At 40.9% G+C, this 22,660-nt stretch overlaps 1 protein-coding gene across 3 annotated transcripts in view; it reads right to left on the reverse strand.

Annotated features, from left to right (window-relative positions):
• LOC138981016 (integrin beta-1-like) overlaps positions 1-22,660 on the reverse strand; it is a 77,237-nt gene that overhangs the window by 53,854 nt on the left and 723 nt on the right. For 2 of the 3 annotated variants that reach the window (XM_070353806.1, XM_070353804.1), the window contains exons 2-8: positions 22,255-22,502; positions 8,095-8,171; positions 7,057-7,161; positions 4,513-4,603; positions 3,453-3,584; positions 3,147-3,243; positions 282-366 (exon numbers count right to left, since the gene is read on the reverse strand). In XM_070353806.1, the coding sequence (XP_070209907.1) occupies positions 282-366; positions 3,147-3,243; positions 3,453-3,584; positions 4,513-4,603; positions 7,057-7,161; positions 8,095-8,171; positions 22,255-22,363 (696 nt within the window). In that variant the 5' untranslated portion in view covers positions 22,364-22,502. Of the gene's footprint in view, positions 1-281; positions 367-3,146; positions 3,244-3,452; positions 3,585-4,512; positions 4,604-7,056; positions 7,162-8,094; positions 8,172-22,254; positions 22,506-22,660 lie in introns of all 3 variants that reach the window. The other variant, XM_070353803.1, reaches the window with a different exon arrangement.

Here is a 22,660-nt window from a genome sequence, read left to right on the forward strand (position 1 = left end):
GCATGCTCATTGGCTCAATCTCTGTCTCTATCTCTATCTCTACCTATCTCTATCTATCTCTCACTCGCTCTGTATCTCCCTCTATCTCTCTCTCTCTCTCTCTCTCTCTCTCTCTCTCTCTCTCTCTCTCTCTCTCTCTCTCTCTCTCTCTCTCTCTCTCTCTCTCTCTCTCTCTCTCTCTCTCTTACACACACACACACACACACACACACACACACACACACACACACACACACACACACACACACACGCACACACACACACACACACAGTGTATTTACCGTAAAATTGATGAGAGAACTGGTCAAACTCAGCTCGTTGTGGTAGTCGAACGGTGGCGCACAATTCTCGCATACGTTTTGCAGTCTGCATATACACAAACAGAAAGGAAAATTTCGTTTTCATCAGCCTTTCTGTTATACACATAGAGAATACTACATGGCTTGCTGTGTCGTATCAGATTTACACGATTTTCTTTTCTTATTATGCCTCGTGAATACTTGACGTCAAAGCAAAAAGACGTCACCCCAGAAAGTATAGCTGACGTGTAAGTTCTCAATATTTTTCCAGGGGAAACAGCAAGGGCAAAAATGTTCCTAGAATGACGTTTGTCTCACGAACGACTTGTGTCTGTGTGTCTGTGTGTGTGTGTGTTCGCGATGCACTGCCAAAGTTCTCGATGGATCTGCTTCACATTTGGTGGGCATATTCAGGTTGACCCCGGACACAACCTGGTCGATGAGAATTTTCAACACGTGCTCTCAGCGCGCAGCGCTGAACCGATTTTGGTTTTTCTGTTCATCTTCCCTGATCCATTCCCAGTAACTCTTCCTTATCTTCTCCAGTGTTTTGCGTTTATCTCCCTTCCTTCGTGTGGCGTCAATCCATATTCCCGTTACTAATTTTTAGAAGGTCACTGTCGACAACGCTCAATCCATATTCCCGTTACTATTTTTAGAAGGTATTACTCTTCCTTATCTTCTCCAGTGTTTTGCGCGTTTATCTCCCTTCCTTCGTGCGGTGCGCCGGCGAAGCCGGCGTACACCCGGCAATGCCGGGTTCGGTTCTACTTCTTCCCGGCGAAGCCGTACCCGGCGAAGCGGGTATTCATCTAGTCCTACATACGTGAGAGAGACACCCGTGAGATAATAATCGTTCAAATCACACGTGTGTATATCATGTAAATAAGGTCATGTCAAGCAAGTCTGGCAGGGACCTGTTTTTCCACTGCTTATGATGCCAAAGTCACCGAGACAAACGTCATTATAGAAACAAAAATTGCGCTCGCTAATTACCCTCGATGAATCTTTAGAACTAACACGTCACGCCACACTTTCAGAGTGACGTTTCTTTGCTATGACGTAATAGATTGCACGAGGCTTTTGAAGAGATCGAGGTTCCAAAACAAGCGTCTTCAATTTAGCTGCCTCCACTGCAAGATATTTTCAGTAAAATACACGTAAGTACAGTATGTAGGATAAACAGAATACTACATGGCTTGCTGTGTCGTACCAGATTTACACGAGTTGTTTTTGCAAGCTATGTAGTATTCTCTATATATATCGGTGTTGTCTCGAAGCCTCGGTCTTCGATCACTTTCGTTACGCATCCATTTTTGATTTGTCGCATCGTCCTGACTCCAGGCCGGTCGAATGTCCAGTAGCTTTGAAACGGGATGTCTTTTGACACAACATTTTTTTGCGGCTAGGACATTTTGACCGTTGCATATTGTGAATCCAAGTCTAAATGACCTATTTTGTGTGTCTGGGAACAAGACTGTATGAAGCTGATCATTCAGGGGAATTCATCGTGGTCGTTGATATTCATGAAACTTTCGGTGAGAACTGGTACACAAGTGAACATCTACTGCCTACTTAGTTCAGGTCGGCAGTGGGAGGGGGGCGGGGGGGTATTGACGGACTCACTCGCCAATATCGGTGACCCGCTTTGTACGGGCGTTCATTGTGGACCGGATCTGCAAAATCGACAGCGTTTTCGATGAGGCCTAGCGGTTTTCTGACATAATATAGGCAAAATGTATCTGATACATGTAGGTGTCCTTAACGGTAGTAGTAAGCCTGCGCATTCCCAAAAGTCAAAGAGTGCAAAGCACATGCACATGCACAGAAAACCACAGTTCAGTCCCTTGAACGAGGTGTTCATCAACTTTTTAGTGAGAACTGATACGCAAATGAATGTTTTATTGTCCACATACCCGTTTCTTAGTTTAGTTTCACAGTCTTCTTCTTCTTCTGCTGAAACTCCCACGTACACTCGTGTTTTTTGCACGAGTGAAATTGTACGTGTATGACCGTTTTTTACCCCGCCATTAAGGCAGCCATACGCCGTTTTCGGAGGAAGCATGCTGGGTATTTTCGTGTTTCTATAACCCACCGAACTCTGACATGGATTACAGGATCTTTTTCGTGCGCACTTGGTCTTGTGCTTGCGTGTACACACGGGGGTGTTCGGACACCGAGGAGAGTCTGCACACAAAGTTGACTCTGAGAAATAAATCTCTCGCCGAACGTGGGGACGAACTCACGCTGACAGCGGCCAACCGGATACAAATCCAGCGCGCTACCGACTGAGCTACATCCCCGCCCAGTTTCACAGTCAAAAACATAGCTGGGTGACTACGTACCATTTTGGCATGGATGTACATTTTCTTTCGGACATGCAAATAAGTCGGCAACGTTTTTGATGGTGCCTTTGGTATTCTGACATTCTGTATAGTTCTAATACACGTCCTTATAAAATAGATGGTATATGCAGCCCAACAGATTATAGTTCTAATACACGTCCTTATAAATAGATGGTATATGCAGCCCAACAGATTATAGTTCTAATACACGTCCTTATAAATAGATGGTATATGCAGCCCAACAGATTATAGTTCTAATACACGTCCTTATACATAGATGGTATATGCAGCCCAACAGATTATAGTCAACAGCTTAGGTCAAATCAATTACTCGCCAACACGATAGTACCAGAACCAGCAGCAAGTGTTCAGTGATGCATTAGTATTATGACGATCGTAAGAACCTTGGTCGAGGACAAGCGAATTCGTTGATCTTACTTTTTTTAAAGGAAATGGGAAACAGCACAGAACATTTTTGTAGCAATCGAAAAACAATGCTTACTTGGCAGGGTGGGTGTTCGTGAAGGGAAGTAAGACTTTGTCCTGGAAGGTTCCGTAACCCAGTCTGTAGTTTGTGCTTATCTTCCCGATTTCGTCCGCTGCACGGGGTGGACACAGAAACACAACAACAACAAACAAATAAGTGAATGAAGTAATGAGTAAGAAAATTGAGGTGAGTACCACATGGCACATCTCCAAATGTACTTTTCATTTGAGTTCAATCCATTCACACAGTGTTAACGCGTATTAATGGCAGACCTGCTAATTACGGAATTTGTATGCATCCTCAATCAAAAGTGGGTATCACCTATTCTTTTGGCCAGTCGCCGCAGGTCCTCAATGTAGGCCCGCATGGTCCAGGACAGGTCAAACAGGAAGTAGAGGTCCACGGGGAAATTATTGGCCGGTCGAAATGTCACCTGAAAGTCGTGTCCCTTGCCTAGCAGACAGAGACAAGCACGTGATGTAAGTCTCACCCATGATAAAAGCCAGATATGTGTCATTCCAGAGTAAGATCGGTAGAACATGTAATTACGGGTATACGTGTGTATTTAAATTAAATTGATTGGTGTTGCAATAGACGAATCCCGGGAAAAAAAATGTGTCGGTGTTTTATTGGTTGTGAAAGAGTTGCTCTTCCTTGCTTTTCCTTGCTTTTCTATACAAACACTGAGGCAAGCTCCACCTGACATTGTTAGCTTACCTCAGTGTTTCTATGGAAACAAGGGAAAGCAACTCTTCCATAAGCCATTAAAAGACTTGACAGAGTTATTTCCCATCATCGCCTTATGGCTTGTACGTGTAGCAAGACACCGTCTGCGTGGTCTGTTTGCATGTGTCAAATATAAACATGTTGATATCTGTCAGAACAATCAGTTGGAACAGACGTGTTATTGAATGGAACAGTATTCACATAATCAGTCCCTGATACACATCCCTTTTGCATAAAATATGCGACAGAAGCAAATTAAACAAAAAAGAAATAGCCCAGAGGAAAGGGATGGTGTCGACGATTGCTTGTCCAAAAATGCTGTCTTTACTCTTTGAGAACTGTGGATAATGCGCTAGCAGGTCTGCGCATAAGTTGACCTGGGAGATCGGACACATCTCCTTCCTTAACCCATCAGGCGCGGCCAGGATTCGAACCCCCGACCTTCCGCTGAGGGGCCGGCGTCGTAACCACCAGGCCATTGCCCCCGTCCTATGTCTTCAAGTGGAAGCCTACTCTTATAATTAACCTCTTTAAAATAAATGAAAGAAAGTAATACATAAAATATATCAATAAAACAGCTGGACATGTATGTTGTGGTTGTATGATCGTTTTGAGAGGGAGGTTAACAGTAGACGTACAATTGTGGGACACATACCCCGTGGCCTCAGCTTGATGCGCATGGCCTGTGGTTGCAGCTGTGTGGGTTCAATCCCCAGTGTCACGTTCCCGTCATCGACAGGCTTGTCCTGAACACACACACACACACACACACACACACACACACACACACACACACACACACACACACACACACACACACACACACACACACACACACATACACACACTTGCGAATAATGAAAATAACACACACACAATACTTTCTAGTGACAAAAATATTTTCATCACTTGTTAAAGATAACAGTGATTAAGTACAACTTGTGCAGGTGGAACCAGAAACAGCGCACAGCAACAACAACAAACAAGTCACGTCAAACAACATCAAAACATTTAGTCAATGTGTCGGCCTAAAACTAAACAAGTCACGTCAAACAACATCAAAACATTCAGTCAATCTGTCGGCCTAAAACTAAACAAGTCACGTCAAACAACATCAAAACATTCAGTCAATCTGTCGGCCTAAAACTAAACAAGTCACGTCAAACAACATCAAAACATTCAGTCAATCTGTCGGCCTAAAACTAAACAAGTCACGTCAAACAACATCAAAACATTCAGTCAATCTGTCGGCCTAAAACTAAACAAGTCACGTCAAACAACATCAAAACATTCAGTCAATCTGTCGGCCTAAAACTAAACAAGTCACGTCAAACAACATCAAAACATTTAGTCAATGTGTCGGCCTAAAACTAAAAGACCGACACTGAAAACCTGGGATCAGTCATCGTCCTATTAAAACCTGGCTAGACGAAACCCATAAACCGAGCAAGGTCGAGCTGGTCTGGGCGAAGCATGTCAAAACAAGACTTAATTTGCAGAAAGCCATTTTTTTTCTTAATTCTGAACACATTTTAAGGGTAAACTTAGCGTATCTCTAAAATCTTTCTTTTTTATCTCTACATGTATATGTTTAGATTCAGGAATTGATAAGGAATACTTACAATGCAATCATGTTTACATTCAGTCAAGTTCTCCCAGATGATATCCCCAGATATTGTTCATTGTTTTCGATAACTGTCTTTGATGACGTCATATCCTGCTTTTTGCAAAAGTTATGGCTTCCCTGTGACGACAATCTTTGACTAAGTCCGGACTATATGGGATTGCATTTTAGCACAATTCGGGTCACCCGGTGGAAAGCTAGCTGCAACAAACTCGCGCTACCCAGGTGTATGCATGCTTAGATGTAATGAGCCACCTACACTTGTGACACAATCAACAAGACAACCAGCCACCTACACTTGTGACAGAATGAACAAGACATTTTACGTGCCAGAGTCGTCACATCAAGTTGAAGCTTGTCCGTTCCGGCCTGGATTCGAATTCGGCTTGGAGATATTCTGCCTTGATAACGCACATACCTGTCTGTAGAATGCCCCAGTTTGGGGGGCGCTTGATGTTCAACTTGTTAATGAGACCTGCCTAGAGAATGCCACAGTTTGGGGAGCTTGGCTAATCTGACTTGTTGATGTACAGACCTGTCTGGAGAATGCCACAGTTTGGGGAGCTTGGCTAATCTGACTTGTTGATGTACACACCTGCCTAGAGAATGCCACAGTTTGGGGAGCTTGGCTAATCTGACTTGTTGATGTACAGACCTGTCTAGAGAATGCCACAGTTTGGGGAGCTTGGCTAATCTGACTTGTTGATGTACACACCTGCCTAGAGAATGCCACAGTTTGGGGAGCTTGGCTAATCTGACTTGTTGATGTACAGACCTGTCTAGAGAATGTCACAGTTCGGGGGGGGGGGGGGGGCTTGGCTTATCTGACTTGTTGATGTACAGACCTGTCTAGAGAATGCCACAGTTTGGGGAGCTTGACTAATCTGACTTGTTGATGTACACACCTGCCTAGAGAATGCCACAGTTTGGGGAGCTTGGCTAATCTGACTTGTTGATGTACACACCTGCCTAGAGAATGCCACAGTTTGGGGAGCTTGGCTAATCTGACTTGTTGATGTACACACCTGTCTAGAGAATGTCACAGATCGGGGGGGGGGGGGGGCTTGGCTTATCTGACTTGTTGATGTACAGACCTGTCTAGAGAATGCCACAGTTTGGGGAGCTTGGCTAATCTGACTTGTTGATGTACAGACCTGTCTAGAAAATGCCAGTTTGGTGGGCTTGGATATTCTGACTTGTTGATGTACAGACCTGTCTATAGAATGCCACAGTTCGGGGGGGGGGGGGGGGGGCTTGGATATTCTGACTTGTTGATGTACAGACCTGCCTAGAGAATGCCACAGTTTGGGGGGTGGGGGGGGGGGGGCTTGATGTTCAACTTATTGATGTACTGACCTGTGTAGAGAATGCCACAGTTTGGGGGGGGGGGGGGGCTTGACGTTCAACCTAATGATGTACAGACCTGTCTAGAGAATGCCACAGTTTGGGGGCGGGGGGGGGGGTGGGGGCTTGATGTTCAACTTAATGATGTACAGACCTGTATAGATAGAGAATGCCACAGTTTGGGGGGGGGGGGGGGGGGGCTTGGATATTGTGACTTGTTGATGTACAGACCTCTCTGGAGACCTCTGCAGTTTGAGGGCTTTGGATATCAACGCAGCCTTGCTCCTGTAGATTGGCTGCCAGACTGCATCTCTCCCCTGCCAAGGCTGTAAAGTTCTGTGGGAAAAAGAATATGTCAGCACACAAACACAAACGTTATCAGTCGAAAAGAGCATCGATATATTTTATAAAGTAGCATTATCTGTCCAAAGTAGCCTTCATATATAATACAAAGTAGCATTATCTGTCTTTAATAGTTTTCATAAACGAAGTAGCATATTTTCTCATAAGAGTAGCATTCATATAAAAAGTAACATTATTCGCCCATTGTAGACTTGAGAGAGAGAGAGAGAGAGAGAGAGAGAGAGAGAGAGAGAGAGAGAGAGAGAGAGAAGAGAGAGAGAGAGAGAGAGAGAGAGAGAGAGAGAGACGAAGAGAGAGCGACTCTGTGTGCATGTGTGTACGTGTGTGTGTGTGTGTACGTGTGTGTGTGTGTGTGTGTGTGTGTGTGTGTGTGTGTGTGTGTGTGTGTGTGTGTGTGTGTGCGTGTCTGTGTATGTATGTATGTATGTATGTATGTATGTATGTATGTATGTATGTAAGTATGTATGTATGTATATATATACGTATGTAGCCTTTGAACCGGCACGGTTGGCCTAGTGGTAAGGCGTCCGCCCCGTGATCGGGAGGTCGTGGGTTCGAACCCCGGCCGGGTCATACCTAAGACTTTAAAATTGGCAATCTAGTGGCTGCTCCGCCTGGCGTCTGGGATTATGGGGTTAGTGCTAGGACTGGTTGGTCCGGTGTCAGAATAATGTGACTGGGTGAGACATGAAGCCTGTGCTGCGACTTCTGTCTTGTGTGTGGCGCACGTTATATGTCAAAGCAGCACCGCCCTGATATGGCCCTTCGTGGTCGGCCGGGCGTTAAGCAAACAAACAAATGTAGCCTATGTGTGTGTTTGTGTGTGTGTGTGTGTGCGGTTGTGCGTGTGTGTGTGTGTGTGTGTGTGTGTGTGTGTGTGTGTGTGTGTGTGTGTATACGACTCACAGCGTCAGCGCACCAAGCGCAATCTCCTCCTGACACGATGCACTGAGCGCACGTGGTTCCGCTGCACGCCTCGCTACCTGTTACGTCACAAAAATGACGTCATCTCAAGGGAACTCTTTTGGGACATTGGAAACACACGTGTGCAATTCAAAGACCGTTGATGTTGTTTGTAATAGTATTATACACAGTACGGAGGTAAGAAAGGATGCATAACATTCAAGGAACACTATAGGCACAGTACGGAGGTAAGAAAGGATGTATAACATTCAAGGAACACTATAGGCACAGTACGGAGGTAAGAAAGGATGTATAACATTCAAGGAACACTATAGGCACAGTACGGAGGTAAGAAAGGATGTATAACATTCAAGGAACACTATAGGCACAGTACGGAGGTAAGAAAGGATGTATAACATTCAAGGAACACTATAGGCACAGTACGGAGGTAAGAAAGGATGTATAACATTCAAGGAACACTATAGGCACAGTACGGAGGTAAGAAAGGATGTATAACATTCAAGGAACACTATAGGCACAGTACGGAGGTAAGAAAGGATGTATAACATTCAAGGAACACTATAGGCACAGTACGGAGGTAAGAAAGGATGTATAACATTCAAGGAACACTATAGGCACAGTAAGGAGGTAAGAAAGGATGTATAACAGTCAAGGAACACTATAGGCACAGTACGGAGGTAAGAAAGGATGTATAACATTCAAGGAACACTATAGGCACAGTACGGAGGTAAGAAAGGATGCATAACATTCAAGGAACACTATAGGCACAGTACGGAGGTAAGAAAGGATGTATAACATTCAAGGAACACTATAGGCACAGTACGGAGGTAAGAAAGGATGTATAACATTCAAGGAACACTATAGGCACAGTACGGAGGTAAGAAAGGATGTATAACATTCAAGGAACACTATAGGCACAGTACGGAGGTAAGAAAGGATGTATAACATTCAAGGAACACTATAGGCACAGTACGGAGGTAAGAAAGGATGTATAACAGTCAAGGAACACTATAGACACAGTACGGAGGTAAGAAAGGATGTATAACATTCAAGGAACACTATAGGCACAGTACGGAGGTAAGAAAGGATGTATAACATTCAAGGAACACTATAGGCACAGTACGGAGGTAAGAAAGGAACACTATAGGCACAGTACGGAGGTAAGAAAGGATGTATAACATTCAAGGAACACTATAGACACAGTACGGAGGTAAGAAAGGATGTATAACATTCAAGGAACACTATAGGCACAGTACGGAGGTAAGAAAGGATGTATAACATTCAAGGAACACTATAGGCACAGTACGGAGGTAAGAAAGGATGTATAACATTCAAGGAACACTATAGGCACAGTACGGAGGTAAGAAAGGATGTATAACATTCAAGGAACACTATAGGCACAGTACGGAGGTAAGAAAGGATGTATAACATTCAAGGAACACTATAGGCACAGTACGGAGGTAAGAAAGGATGTATAACATTCAAGGAACACTATAGGCACAGTACGGAGGTAAGAAAGGATGTATAACATTCAAGGAACACTATAGGCACAGTACGGAGGTAAGAAAGGATGTATAACATTCAAGGAACACTATAGGCACAGTACGGAGGTAAGAAAGGATGGATAACATTCAAGGAACACTATAGGCACAGTACGGAGGTAAGAAAGGATGTATAACATTCAAGGAACACTATAGGCACAGTACGGAGGTAAGAAAGGATGTATAACATTCAAGGAACACTATAGGCACAGTACGGAGGTAAGAAAGGATGTATAACATTCAAGGAACACTATAGGCACAGTACGGAGGTAAGAAAGGATGGATAACATTCAAGGAACACTATAGGCACAGTACGGAGGTAAGAAAGGATGTATAACATTCAAGGAACACTATAGGCACAGTACGGAGGTAAGAAAGGATGTATAACATTCAAGGAACACTATAGGCACAGTACGGAGGTAAGAAAGGATGTATAACATTCAAGGAACACTATAGGCACAGTACGGAGGTAAGAAAGGATGTATAACATTCAAGGAACACTATAGGCACAGTACGGAGGTAAGAAAGGATGTATAACATTCAAGGAACACTATAGGCACAGTACGGAGGTAAGAAAGGATGTATAACATTCAAGGAACACTATAGGCACAGTACGGAGGTAAGAAAGGATTGATAACATTCAAGGAACACTATAGGCACAGTACGGAGGTAAGAAAGGATGTATAACATTCAAGGAACACTATAGGCACAGTACGGAGGTAAGAAAGGATGTATAACATTCAAGGAACACTATAGGCACAGTACGGAGGTAAGAAAGGATGTATAACATTCAAGGAACACTATAGGCACAGTACGGAGGTAAGAAAGGATTGATAACAGTCAAGGAACACTATAGACACAGTACGGAGGTAAGAAAGGATGTATAACATTCAAGGAACACTATAGACACAGTACGGAGGTAAGAAAGGATGTATAACATTCAAGGAACACTATAGGCACAGTACGGAGGTAAGAAAGGATGTATAACATTCAAGGAACACTATAGGCACAGTACGGAGGTAAGAAAGGATTTATAACATTCAAGGAACACTATAGGCACAGTACGGAGGTAAGAAAGGATGTATAACAGTCAAGGAACACTATAGGCACAGTACGGAGGTAAGAAAGGATGTATAACATTCAAGGAACACTATAGGCACAGTACGGAGGTAAGAAAGGATGTATAACATTCAAGGAACACTATAGGCACAGTACGGAGGTAAGAAAGGATGTATAACATTCAAGGAACACTATAGGCACAGTACGGAGGTAAGAAAGGATGTATAACATTCAAGGAACACTATAGGCACAGTACGGAGGTAAGAAAGGATGTATAACATTCAAGGAACACTATAGGCACAGTACGGAGGTAAGAAAGGATGTATAACATTCAAGGAACACTATAGGCACAGTACGGAGGTAAGAAAGGATGTATAACATTCAAGGAACACTATAGGCACAGTACGGAGGTAAGGAAGGATGTATAACATTCAAGGAACACTATAGGCACAGTACGGAGGTAAGAAAGGATTGATAACAGTCAAGGAACACTATAGGCACAGTACGGAGGTAAGAAAGGATTGATAACATTCAAGGAACACTATAGGCACAGTACGGAGGTAAGAAAGGATGTATAACATTCAAGGAACACTATAGACACAGTACGGAGGTAAGAAAGGATGTATAACATTCAAGGAACACTATAGACACAGTACGGAGGTAAGAAAGGATGTATAACATTCAAGGAACACTATAGGCACAGTACGGAGGTAAGAAAGGATTGATAACATTCAAGGAACACTATAGGCACAGTACGGAGGTAAGAAAGGATGTATAACATTCAAGGAACACTATAGGCACAGTACGGAGGTAAGAAAGGATGTATAACATTCAAGGAACACTGTAGGCACAGTACGGAGGTAAGAAAGGATGGATAACATTCAAGGAACACTATAGGCACAGTACGGAGGTAAGAAAGGATGTATAACATTCAAGGAACACTATAGGCACAGTACGGAGGTAAGAAATGATGTATAACATTCAAGGAACACTATAGGCACAGTACGGAGGTAAGAAAGGATGTATAACATTCAAGGAACACTATAGGCACAGTACGGAGGTAAGAAAGGATTGATAACATTCAAGGAACACTATAGGCACAGTACGGAGGTAAGAAAGGATGTATAACATTCAAGGAACACTATAGGCACAGTACGGAGGTAAGAAAGGATGTATAACATTCAAGGAACACTATAGGCACAGTACGGAGGTAAGAAAGGATTGATAACATTCAAGGAACACTATAGGCACAGTACGGAGGTAAGAAAGGATGTATAACATTCAAGGAACACTATAGGCACAGTACGGAGGTAAGAAAGGATGTATAACATTCAAGGAACACTATAGGCACAGTACGGAGGTAAGAAAGGAACACTATAGGCACAGAGTGGGAGTTTTTCTTGCAAATAAATGTTGCAGATTGTAGTGTACACGAGTCTTTGAATGCTACAGTTAGGACAATACCAAATGTTGCAGATTGTAGTGTACACGAGTCTTTGAATGCTACAGTTAGGACAATACCAAATGTTGCAGATTGTAGTGTACACGAGTCTTTGAATGCTACAGTTAGGACAACACAAAATGTTGCAGATTGTATAGTGTACACGAGTCTTTGAATGCTACAGTTAGGACAACACAAAATGTTGCAGATTGCATAGTGTACACGAGTCTTTGAATGCTACAGTTAGGACAACACAAAATGTTGCAGATTGCATAGTGTACACGAGTCTTTGAATGCTACAGTTAGGACAACACAAAATGTTGCAGATTGCATAGTGTACACGAGTCTTTGAATGCTACAGTTAGGACAATACCAAATGTTGCAGATTGTATAGTGTACACGAGTCTTTGAATGCTACAGTTAGGACAACACAAAATGTTGCAGATTGTAGTGTACACGAGTCTTTGAATGCTACAGTTAGGACAATACCAAATGTTGCAGATTGTAGTGTACACAAGTCTTTGAATGCTACAGTTAGGACAATACCAAATGTTGCAGATTGCATAGTGTACACGAGTCTTTGAATGCTACAGTTAGGACAACACAAAATGTTGCAGATTGTATAGTGTACACGAGTCTTTGAATGCTACAGTTAGGACAATACCAAATGTTGCAGATTGTAGTGTACACGAGTCTTTGAATGCTACTGTTAGGACAATACCAAATGTTGCAGATTGTAGTGTACACGAGTCTTTGAATGCTACTGTTAGGACAATACCAAATGTTGCAGATTGTAGTGTACACGAGTCTTTGAATGCTACAGTTAGGACAATACCAAATGTTGCAGATTGTATAGTGTACACGAGTCTTTGAATGCTACAGTTAGGACAATACCAAATGTTGCAGATTGTATAGTGTACACGAGTCTTTGAATGCTACAGTTAGGACAATACCAAATGTTGCAGATTGTAGTGTACACGAGTCTTTGAATGCTACAGTTAGGACAATACCAAATGTTGCAGATTGTATAGTGTACACGAGTCTTTGAATGCTACTGTTAGGACAATACCAAATGTTGCAGATTGTAGTGTACACAAGTCTTTGAATGCTACAGTTAGGACAATACCAAATGTTGCAGATTGTATAGTGTACACGAGTCTTTGAATGCTACAGTTAGGACAACACAAAATGTTGCAGATTGTAGTGTACACGAGTCTTTGAATGCTACAGTTAGGACAATACCAAATGTTGCAGATTGTAGTGTACACAAGTCTTTGAATGCTACAGTTAGGACAATACCAAATGTTGCAGATTGCATAGTGTACACGAGTCTTTGAATGCTACAGTTAGGACAACACAAAATGTTGCAGATTGTATAGTGTACACGAGTCTTTGAATGCTACAGTTAGGACAATACCAAATGTTGCAGATTGTAGTGTACACGAGTCTTTGAATGCTACTGTTAGGACAATACCAAATGTTGCAGATTGTAGTGTACACGAGTCTTTGAATGCTACTGTTAGGACAATACCAAATGTTGCAGATTGTAGTGTACACGAGTCTTTGAATGCTACAGTTAGGACAATACCAAATGTTGCAGATTGTATAGTGTACACGAGTCTTTGAATGCTACAGTTAGGACAATACCAAATGTTGCAGATTGTATAGTGTACACGAGTCTTTGAATGCTACAGTTAGGACAATACCAAATGTTGCAGATTGTATAGTGTACACGAGTCTTTGAATGCTACTGTTAGGACAATACCAAATGTTGCAGATTGTATAGTGTACACAAGTCTTTGAATGCTACTGTTAGGACAACACAAAATGTTGCAGATTGTAGTGTACACGAGTCTTTGAATGCTACTGTTAGGACAATACAAAATGTTGCAGATTGTATAGTGTACACGAGTCTTTGAATGCTACTGTTAATAGGACAATACCAAATGTTGCAGATTGTAGTGTACACGAGTCTTTGAATGCTACTGTTAGGACAATACAAAATGTTGCAGATTGTATAGTGTACACGAGTCTTTGAATGCTACAGTTAGGACAATACCAAATGTTGCAGATTGTATAGTGTACACGAGTCTTTGAATGCTACAGTTAGGACAATACCAAATGTTGCAGATTGTAGTGTACACGAGTCTTTGAATGCTACTGTTAGGACAATACAAAATGTTGCAGATTGTATAGTGTACACGAGTCTTTGAATGCTACTGTTAATAGGACAATACCAAATGTTGCAGATTGTATAGTGTACACGAGTCTTTGAATGCTACTGTTAATAGGACAATACCAAATGTTGCAGATTGTATAGTGTACACGAGTCTTTGAATGCTACTGTTAATAGGACAATACAAAATGTTGCAGATTGTAGTGTACACGAGTCTTTGAATGCTACAGTTAGGACAATACCAAATGTTGCAGATTGTAGTGTACACGAGTCTTTGAATGCTACAGTTAGGACAATACCAAATGTTGCAGATTGTAGTGTACACGAGTCTTTGAATGCTACTGTTAATAGGACAATACAAAATGTTGCAGATTGTAGTGTACACGAGTCTTTGAATGCTACTGTTAGGACAATACCAAATGTTGCAGATTGTAGTGTACACGAGTCTTTGAATGCTACTGTTAGGACAATACCAAATGTTGCAGATTGTAGTGTACACGAGTCTTTGAATGCTACTGTTAGGACAACACAAAATGTTGCAGATTGTATAGTGTACACGAGTCTTTGAATGCTACTGTTAGAACAATACCAAATGTTGCAGATTGTAGTGTACACAAGTCTTTGAATGCTACTGTTAGGACAATACCAAATGTTGCAGATTGTAGTGTACACAAGTCTTTGAATGCTACTGTTAGGACAATACCAAATGTTGCAGATTGTAGTGTACACGAGTCTTTGAATGCTACTGTTAGGACAATACCAAATGTTGCAGATTGTATAGTGTACACGAGTCTTTGAATGCTACTGTTAATAGGACAATACCAAATGTTGCAGATTGTATAGTGTACACGAGTCTTTGAATGCTACTGTTAATAGGACAATACAAAATGTTGCAGATTGTAGTGTACACGAGTCTTTGAATGCTACTGTTAATAGGACAATACCAAATGTTGCAGATTGTATAGTGTACACGAGTCTTTGAATGCTACAGTTAGGACAATACCAAATGTTGCAGATTGTAGTGTACACGAGTCTTTGAATGCTACAGTTAGGACAATACCAAATGTTGCAGATTGTATAGTGTACACGAGTCTTTGAATGCTACTGTTAGGACAATACAAAATGTTGCAGATTGTAGTGTACACGAGTCTTTGAATGCTACAGTTAGGACAATACCAAATGTTGCAGATTGTAGTGTACACGAGTCTTTGAATGCTACTGTTAGGACAATACCAAATGTTGCAGATTGTAGTGTACACGAGTCTTTGAATGCTACTGTTAGGACAATACCAAATGTTGCAGATTGTATAGTGTACACGAGTCTTTGAATGCTACTGTTAGGACAATACCAAATGTTGCAGATTGTATAGTGTACACGAGTCTTTGAATGCTACAGTTAGGACAATACCAAATGTTGCAGATTGTATAGTGTACACGAGTCTTTGAATGCTACTGTTAATAGGACAATACAAAATGTTGCAGATTGTAGTGTACACGAGTCTTTGAATGCTACAGTTAGGACAATACCAAATGTTGCAGATTGTAGTGTACACGAGTCTTTGAATGCTACTGTTAATAGGACAATACCAAATGTTGCAGATTGTAGTGTACACGAGTCTTTGAATGCTACAGTTAATAGGACAATACCAAATGTTGCAGATTGTATAGTGTACACGAGTCTTTGAATGCTACTGTTAATAGGACAATACCAAATGTTGCAGATTGTAGTGTACACGAGTCTTTGAATGCTACAGTTAGGACAATACCAAATGTTGCAGATTGTAGTGTACACAAGTCTTTGAATGCTACTGTTAATAGGACAATACCAAATGTTGCAGATTGTAGTGTACACGAGTCTTTGAATGCTACAGTTAGGACAATACCAAATGTTGCAGATTGTAGTGTACACGAGTCTTTGAATGCTACTGTTAATAGGACAATACAAAATGTTGCAGATTGTAGTGTACACGAGTCTTTGAATGCTACTGTTAATAGGACAATACCAAATGTTGCAGATTGTAGTGTACACGAGTCTTTGAATGCTACTGTTAGGACAATACCAAATGTTGCAGATTGTATAGTGTACACGAGTCTTTGAATGCTACAGTTAGGACAATACCAAATGTTGCAGATTGTAGTGTACACGAGTCTTTGAATGCTACTGTTAATAGGACAATACCAAATGTTGCAGATTGTAGTGTACACGAGTCTTTGAATGCTACAGTTAGGACAATACCAAATGTTGCAGATTGTACAGTGTACACGAGTCTTTGAATGCTACTGTTAATAGGACAATACAAAATGTTGCAGATTGTAGTGTACACGAGTCTTTGAATGCTACAGTTAGGACAATACCAAATGTTGCAGATTGTATAGTGTACACGAGTCTTTGAATGCTACTGTTAATAGGACAATACCAAATGTTGCAGATTGTATAGTGTACACGAGTCTTTGAATGCTACAGTTAGGACAATACCAAATGTTGCAGATTGTAGTGTACAAGAGTCTTTGAATGCTACTGTTAATAGGACAATACCAAATGTTGCAGATTGTATAGTGTACACGAGTCTTTGAATGCTACTGTTAGGACAATACCAAATGTTGCAGATTGTATAGTGTACACGAGTCTTTGAATGCTACAGTTAGGACAATACCAAATGTTGCAGATTGTAGTGTACAAGAGTCTTTGAATGCTACTGTTAATAGGACAATACCAAATGTTGCAGATTGTATAGTGTACACGAGTCTTTGAATGCTACTGTTAATAGGACAATACCAAATGTTGCAGATTGTATAGTGTACACGAGTCTTTGAATGCTACTGTTAGGACAATACCAAATGTTGCAGATTGTAGTGTACACGAGTCTTTGAATGCTACTGTTAGGACAATACCAAATGTTGCAGATTGTATAGTGTACACGAGTCTTTGAATGCTACTGTTAGGACAATACCAAATGTTGCAGATTGTATAGTGTACACGAGACTTTGAATGCTACTGTTAGGACAATACCAAATGTTGCAGATTGTATAGTGTACACGAGTCTTTGAATGCTACTGTTAGGACAATACCAAATGTTGCAGATTGTAGTGTACACGAGTCTTTGAATGCTACAGTTAGGACAATACCAAATGTTGCAGATTGTATAGTGTACACGAGACTTTGAATGCTACAGTTAGGACAATACCAAATGTTGCAGATTGTAGTGTACACAAGTCTTTGAATGCTACAGTTAGGACAATACCAAATGTTGCAGATTGTATAGTGTACACGAGTCTTTGAATGCTACTGTTAGGACAATACCAAATGTTGCAGATTGTATAGTGTACACGAGTCTTTGAATGCTACTGTTAGGACAATACCAAATGTTGCAGATTGTATAGTGTACACGAGTCTTTGAATGCTACTGTTAGGACAATACCAAATGTTGCAGATTGTATAGTGTACACGAGTCTTTGAATGCTACTGTTAGGACAATACCAAATGTTGCAGATTGTATAGTGTACACGAGTCTTTGAATGCTACTGTTAATAGGACAATACCAAATGTTGCAGATTGTATAGTGTACACGAGTCTTTGAATGCTACTGTTAATAGGACAATACCAAATGTTGCAGATTGTAGTGTACACGAGTCTTTGAATGCTACAGTTAGGACAATACCAAATGTTGCAGATTGTATAGTGTACACGAGTCTTTGAATGCTACTGTTAATAGGACAATACCAAATGTTGCAGATTGTAGTGTACACGAGTCTTTGAATGCTACAGTTAGGACAATACCAAATGTTGCAGATTGTATAGTGCACACGAGTCTTTGAATGCTACTGTTAATAGGACAATACCAAATGTTGCAGATTGTATAGTGTACACGAGTCTTTGAATGCTACTGTTAATAGGACAATACCAAATGTTGCAGATTGTAGTGTACACGAGTCTTTGAATGCTACTGTTAATAGGACAATACCAAATGTTGCAGATTGTATAGTGTACACGAGTCTTTGAATGCTACTGTTAATAGGACAATACCAAATGTTGCAGATTGTATAGTGTACACGAGTCTTTGAATGCTACTGTTAATAGGACAATACCAAATGTTGCAGATTGTAGTGTACACAAGTCTTTGAATGCTACTGTTAGGACAATACCAAATGTTGCAGATTGTATAGTGTACACAAGTCTTTGAATGCTACAGTTAGGACAATACCAAATGTTGCAGATTGTAGTGTACACAAGTCTTTGAATGCTACTGTTAGGACAATACCAAATGTTGCAGATTGTAGTGTACACAAGTCTTTGAATGCTACTGTTAGAACAATACCAAATGTTGCAGATTGTAGTGTACACGAGTCTTTGAATGCTACAGTTAGGACAATACCAAATGTTGCAGATTGTAGTGTACACGAGTCTTTGAATGCTACTGTTAGGACAACACCAAATGTTGCAGATTGTATAGTGTACACGAGTCTTTGAATGCTACAGTTAGGACAATACCAAATGTTGCAGATTGTAGTGTACACGAGTCTTTGAATGCTACTGTTAGAACAATACCAAATGTTGCAGATTGTATAGTGTACACGAGTCTTTGAATGCTACTGTTAGAACAATACCAAATGTTGCAGATTGTATAGTGTACACGAGTCTTTGAATGCTACAGTTAGGACAATACCAAATGTTGCAGATTGTAGTGTACACGAGTCTTTGAATGCTACAGTTAGGACAATACCAAACGTTGCAGATTGTAGTGTACACGAGTCTTTGAATGCTACTGTTAGGACAATACCAAATGTTGCAGATTGTAGTGTACACGAGTCTTTGAATGCTACAGTTAGGACAATACCAAATGTTGCAGATTGTAGTGTACACGAGTCTTTGAATGCTACTGTTAGGACAATACCAAATGTTGCAGATTGTAGTGTACACGAGTCTTTGAATGCTACAGTTAGGACAATACCAAATGTTGCAGATTGTAGTGTACACGAGTCTTTGAATGCTACAGTTAGGACAATACCAAATGTTGCAGATTGTATAGCGTACACGAGTCTTTGAATGCTACAGTTAGGACAATACCAAATGTTGCAGATTGTATAGTGTACACGAGTCTTTGAATGCTACTGTTAGGACAATACCAAATGTTGCAGATTGTAGTGTACACGAGTCTTTGAATGCTACAGTTAGGACAATACCAAATGTTGCAGATTGTAGTGTACACGAGTCTTTGAATGCTACAGTTAGGACAATACCAAATGTTGCAGATTGTATAGTGTACACGAGTCTTTGAATGCTACTGTTAGGACAACACAAAATGTTGCAGATTGTATAGTGTACACGAGTCTTTGAATGCTACTGTTAGGACAATACCAAATGTTGCAGATTGTATAGTGTACACGAGTCTTTGAATGCTACTGTTAGGACAACACAAAATGTTGCAGATTGTATAGTGTACACGAGTCTTTGAATGCTACAGTTAGGACAATACCAAATGTTGCAGATTGTAGTGTACACGAGTCTTTGAATGCTACAGTTAGGACAATACCAAATGTTGCAGATTGTAGTGTACACGAGTCTTTGAATGCTACAGTTAGGACAATACCAAATGTTGCAGATTGTATAGTGTACACGAGTCTTTGAATGCTACAGTTAGGACAATACCAAATGCTGCAGATTGTAGTGTACACGAGTCTTTGAATGCTACAGTTAGGACAATACCAAATGTTGCAGATTGTAGTGTACACGAGTCTTTGAATGCTACAGTTAGGACAATACCAAATGTTGCAGATTGTATAGTGTACACGAGTCTTTGAATGCTACAGTTAGGACAATACCAAATGTTGCAGATTGTATAGTGTACACGAGTCTTTGAATGCTACTGTTAGGACAATACCAAATGTTGCAGATTGTATAGTGTACACGAGTCTTTGAATGCTACTGTTAGGACAATACCAAATGTTGCAGATTGTATAGTGTACACGAGTCTTTGAATGCTACTGTTAGGACAATACCAAATGTTGCAGATTGTATAGTGTACACGAGTCTTTGAATGCTACTGTTAGGACAATACCAAATGTTGCAGATTGTATAGTGTACACGAGTCTTTGAATGCTACTGTTAGGACAATACCAAATGTTGCAGATTGTATAGTGTACACGAGTCTTTGAATGCTACTGTTAGGACAATACCAAATGTTGCAGATTGTATAGTGTACACGAGTCTTTGAATGCTACAGTTAGGACAATACAAAATGTTGCAGATTGTAGTGTACACGAGTCTTTGAATGCTACAGTTAGGACAATACCAAATGTTGCAGATTGTAGTGTACACGAGTCTTTGAATGCTACTGTTAATAGGACAATACCAAATGTTGCAGATTGTAGTGTACACGAGTCTTTGAATGCTACTGTTAGGACAATACCAAATGTTGCAGATTGTAGTGTACACGAGTCTTTGAATGCTACTGTTAATAGGACAATACCAAATGTTGCAGATTGTATAGTGTACACGAGTCTTTGAATGCTACAGTTAGGACAATACCAAATGTTGCAGATTGTATAGTGTACACGAGTCTTTGAATGCTACAGTTAGGACAATACCAAATGTTGCAGATTGTATAGTGTACACGAGTCTTTGAATGCTACAGTTAGGACAATACCAAATGTTGCAGATTGTGTAGTGTACACGAGTCTTTGAATGCTACAGTTAGGACAATACCAAATGTTGCAGATTGTACAGTGTACACGAGTCTTTGAATGCTACTGTTAGGACAATACCAAATGTTGCAGATTGTATAGTGTACACGAGTCTTTGAATGCTACTGTTAGGACAATACAAAATGCTGGTACGCGGGGTTTTTCGAGTCGTTCATCGTTTCCTCTCGATTTATACGACGAACAAGAAAGTCCGAACAACGCTAGTCCTTACACACAAACTACAACGTGGGCTTAACCCTACTTCTCCAAAGTATGACAGCAAGTGTCCTTGTCTGAAAATGTCAAGACTGTCCGTAGTTTGTGTACAAACATTAAACAAAACACATAGAAAGAATAGTTTAAGAAACCGAATTATTCACAAGTACGTCGACCTGCCTTGGCAGTGGATGGACATTTATACTTATTATGAAAGAAGAAAGGAATTTAGCTGAGTAGGCGTTGAATTTGATCTCTACTTCAAAATGGCTGGTGTTTTGTTTGTCGTTGTTTTGTTTTGTTTTTCTACAGTGGCCATTAAAAATACTTTGCAGTTAACGGTATTTACAATTAAGACAATTATGCTATAGCATGCAATGACCAATAACATGTCAACACAGAGAGACCTTCAATTGAGATCTGTATAGTTAGTCGCAGGCATGTTTGCATGAAATAACACCCATTAATAATCTTGATATTGTAGCTAGGAAGCGGTCTGAAAGCGTTTGGCGGTGAGTCACACAATGCTTCTCGTGAGTTGCTGTGCGTAACTGTATGTGTCGTTCATTCTGTGACAAGGTGGGAGCCAGGACTGTGCCTCTGTGGCACAAAGCTGCACAAGTATTCCAGCTCACGTCATTGGAGTTGTGCATAACCGGATGTTTAAATCTGACCTCATCTGGCACGATGTCTCACGAGCATGAAACTATTGCTAGTTGTGTTGCCTGCAGTGAAATTGAACTCACACACGCGCCGCGCATAGACACCAGACAGACTGATGCGGGAAAGCTAGAAAAATCATACATAACACTCGGACACACACACGTGACAAACACACACACACACACACACACTGCATGCTCACACACACACACACACACACACACACACACTGCATCCTCGCATACTGCACACACACACACACACACACACACACGCACACACACACAAACACTGCATGCACCCCCCCGGCCACACACACACACACACACACACACACACAACTTGATTATGTCATGATGACTCACGTGCAATTAACAAGACAAGAAATACGCCAAGCGTCAAGATCCGTCCTCCTTGTGTCTCCCACCGTCGTAACATCCTCACTGTTAGCTTGGTCATGCTCAATTCAACCATAATCACTTCAAGTCTAACTTATTCCGGAACAGCAAAACAATCCGTCTCACTTTCGCTTTTCTTCTTATTTTAAAATGTCACTGAAATACTTTTCTCTCTCTAAACTATATTGTATCAAGGTATCAATGCGGGCGTTTTACTGCTGTTCAAAGAACGAAGAATGAATAAAATAAACTTGGAATAAAAAATAAAAAGCTCTTCAGTTAACGATGCCTTTGCCTGGTCAGTCAAAGACGCAAAACACGTTTGTTGGTTTTTCTTCTTTGAGCTCTTTCTGTTTTGTTTTGCTTTGAGAGA

The sequence above is a fragment of the Littorina saxatilis genome, linkage group LG12, assembly GCF_037325665.1.
Source record: "Littorina saxatilis isolate snail1 linkage group LG12, US_GU_Lsax_2.0, whole genome shotgun sequence".
Taxonomy (NCBI): Eukaryota; Metazoa; Mollusca; class Gastropoda; order Littorinimorpha; family Littorinidae; genus Littorina; species Littorina saxatilis.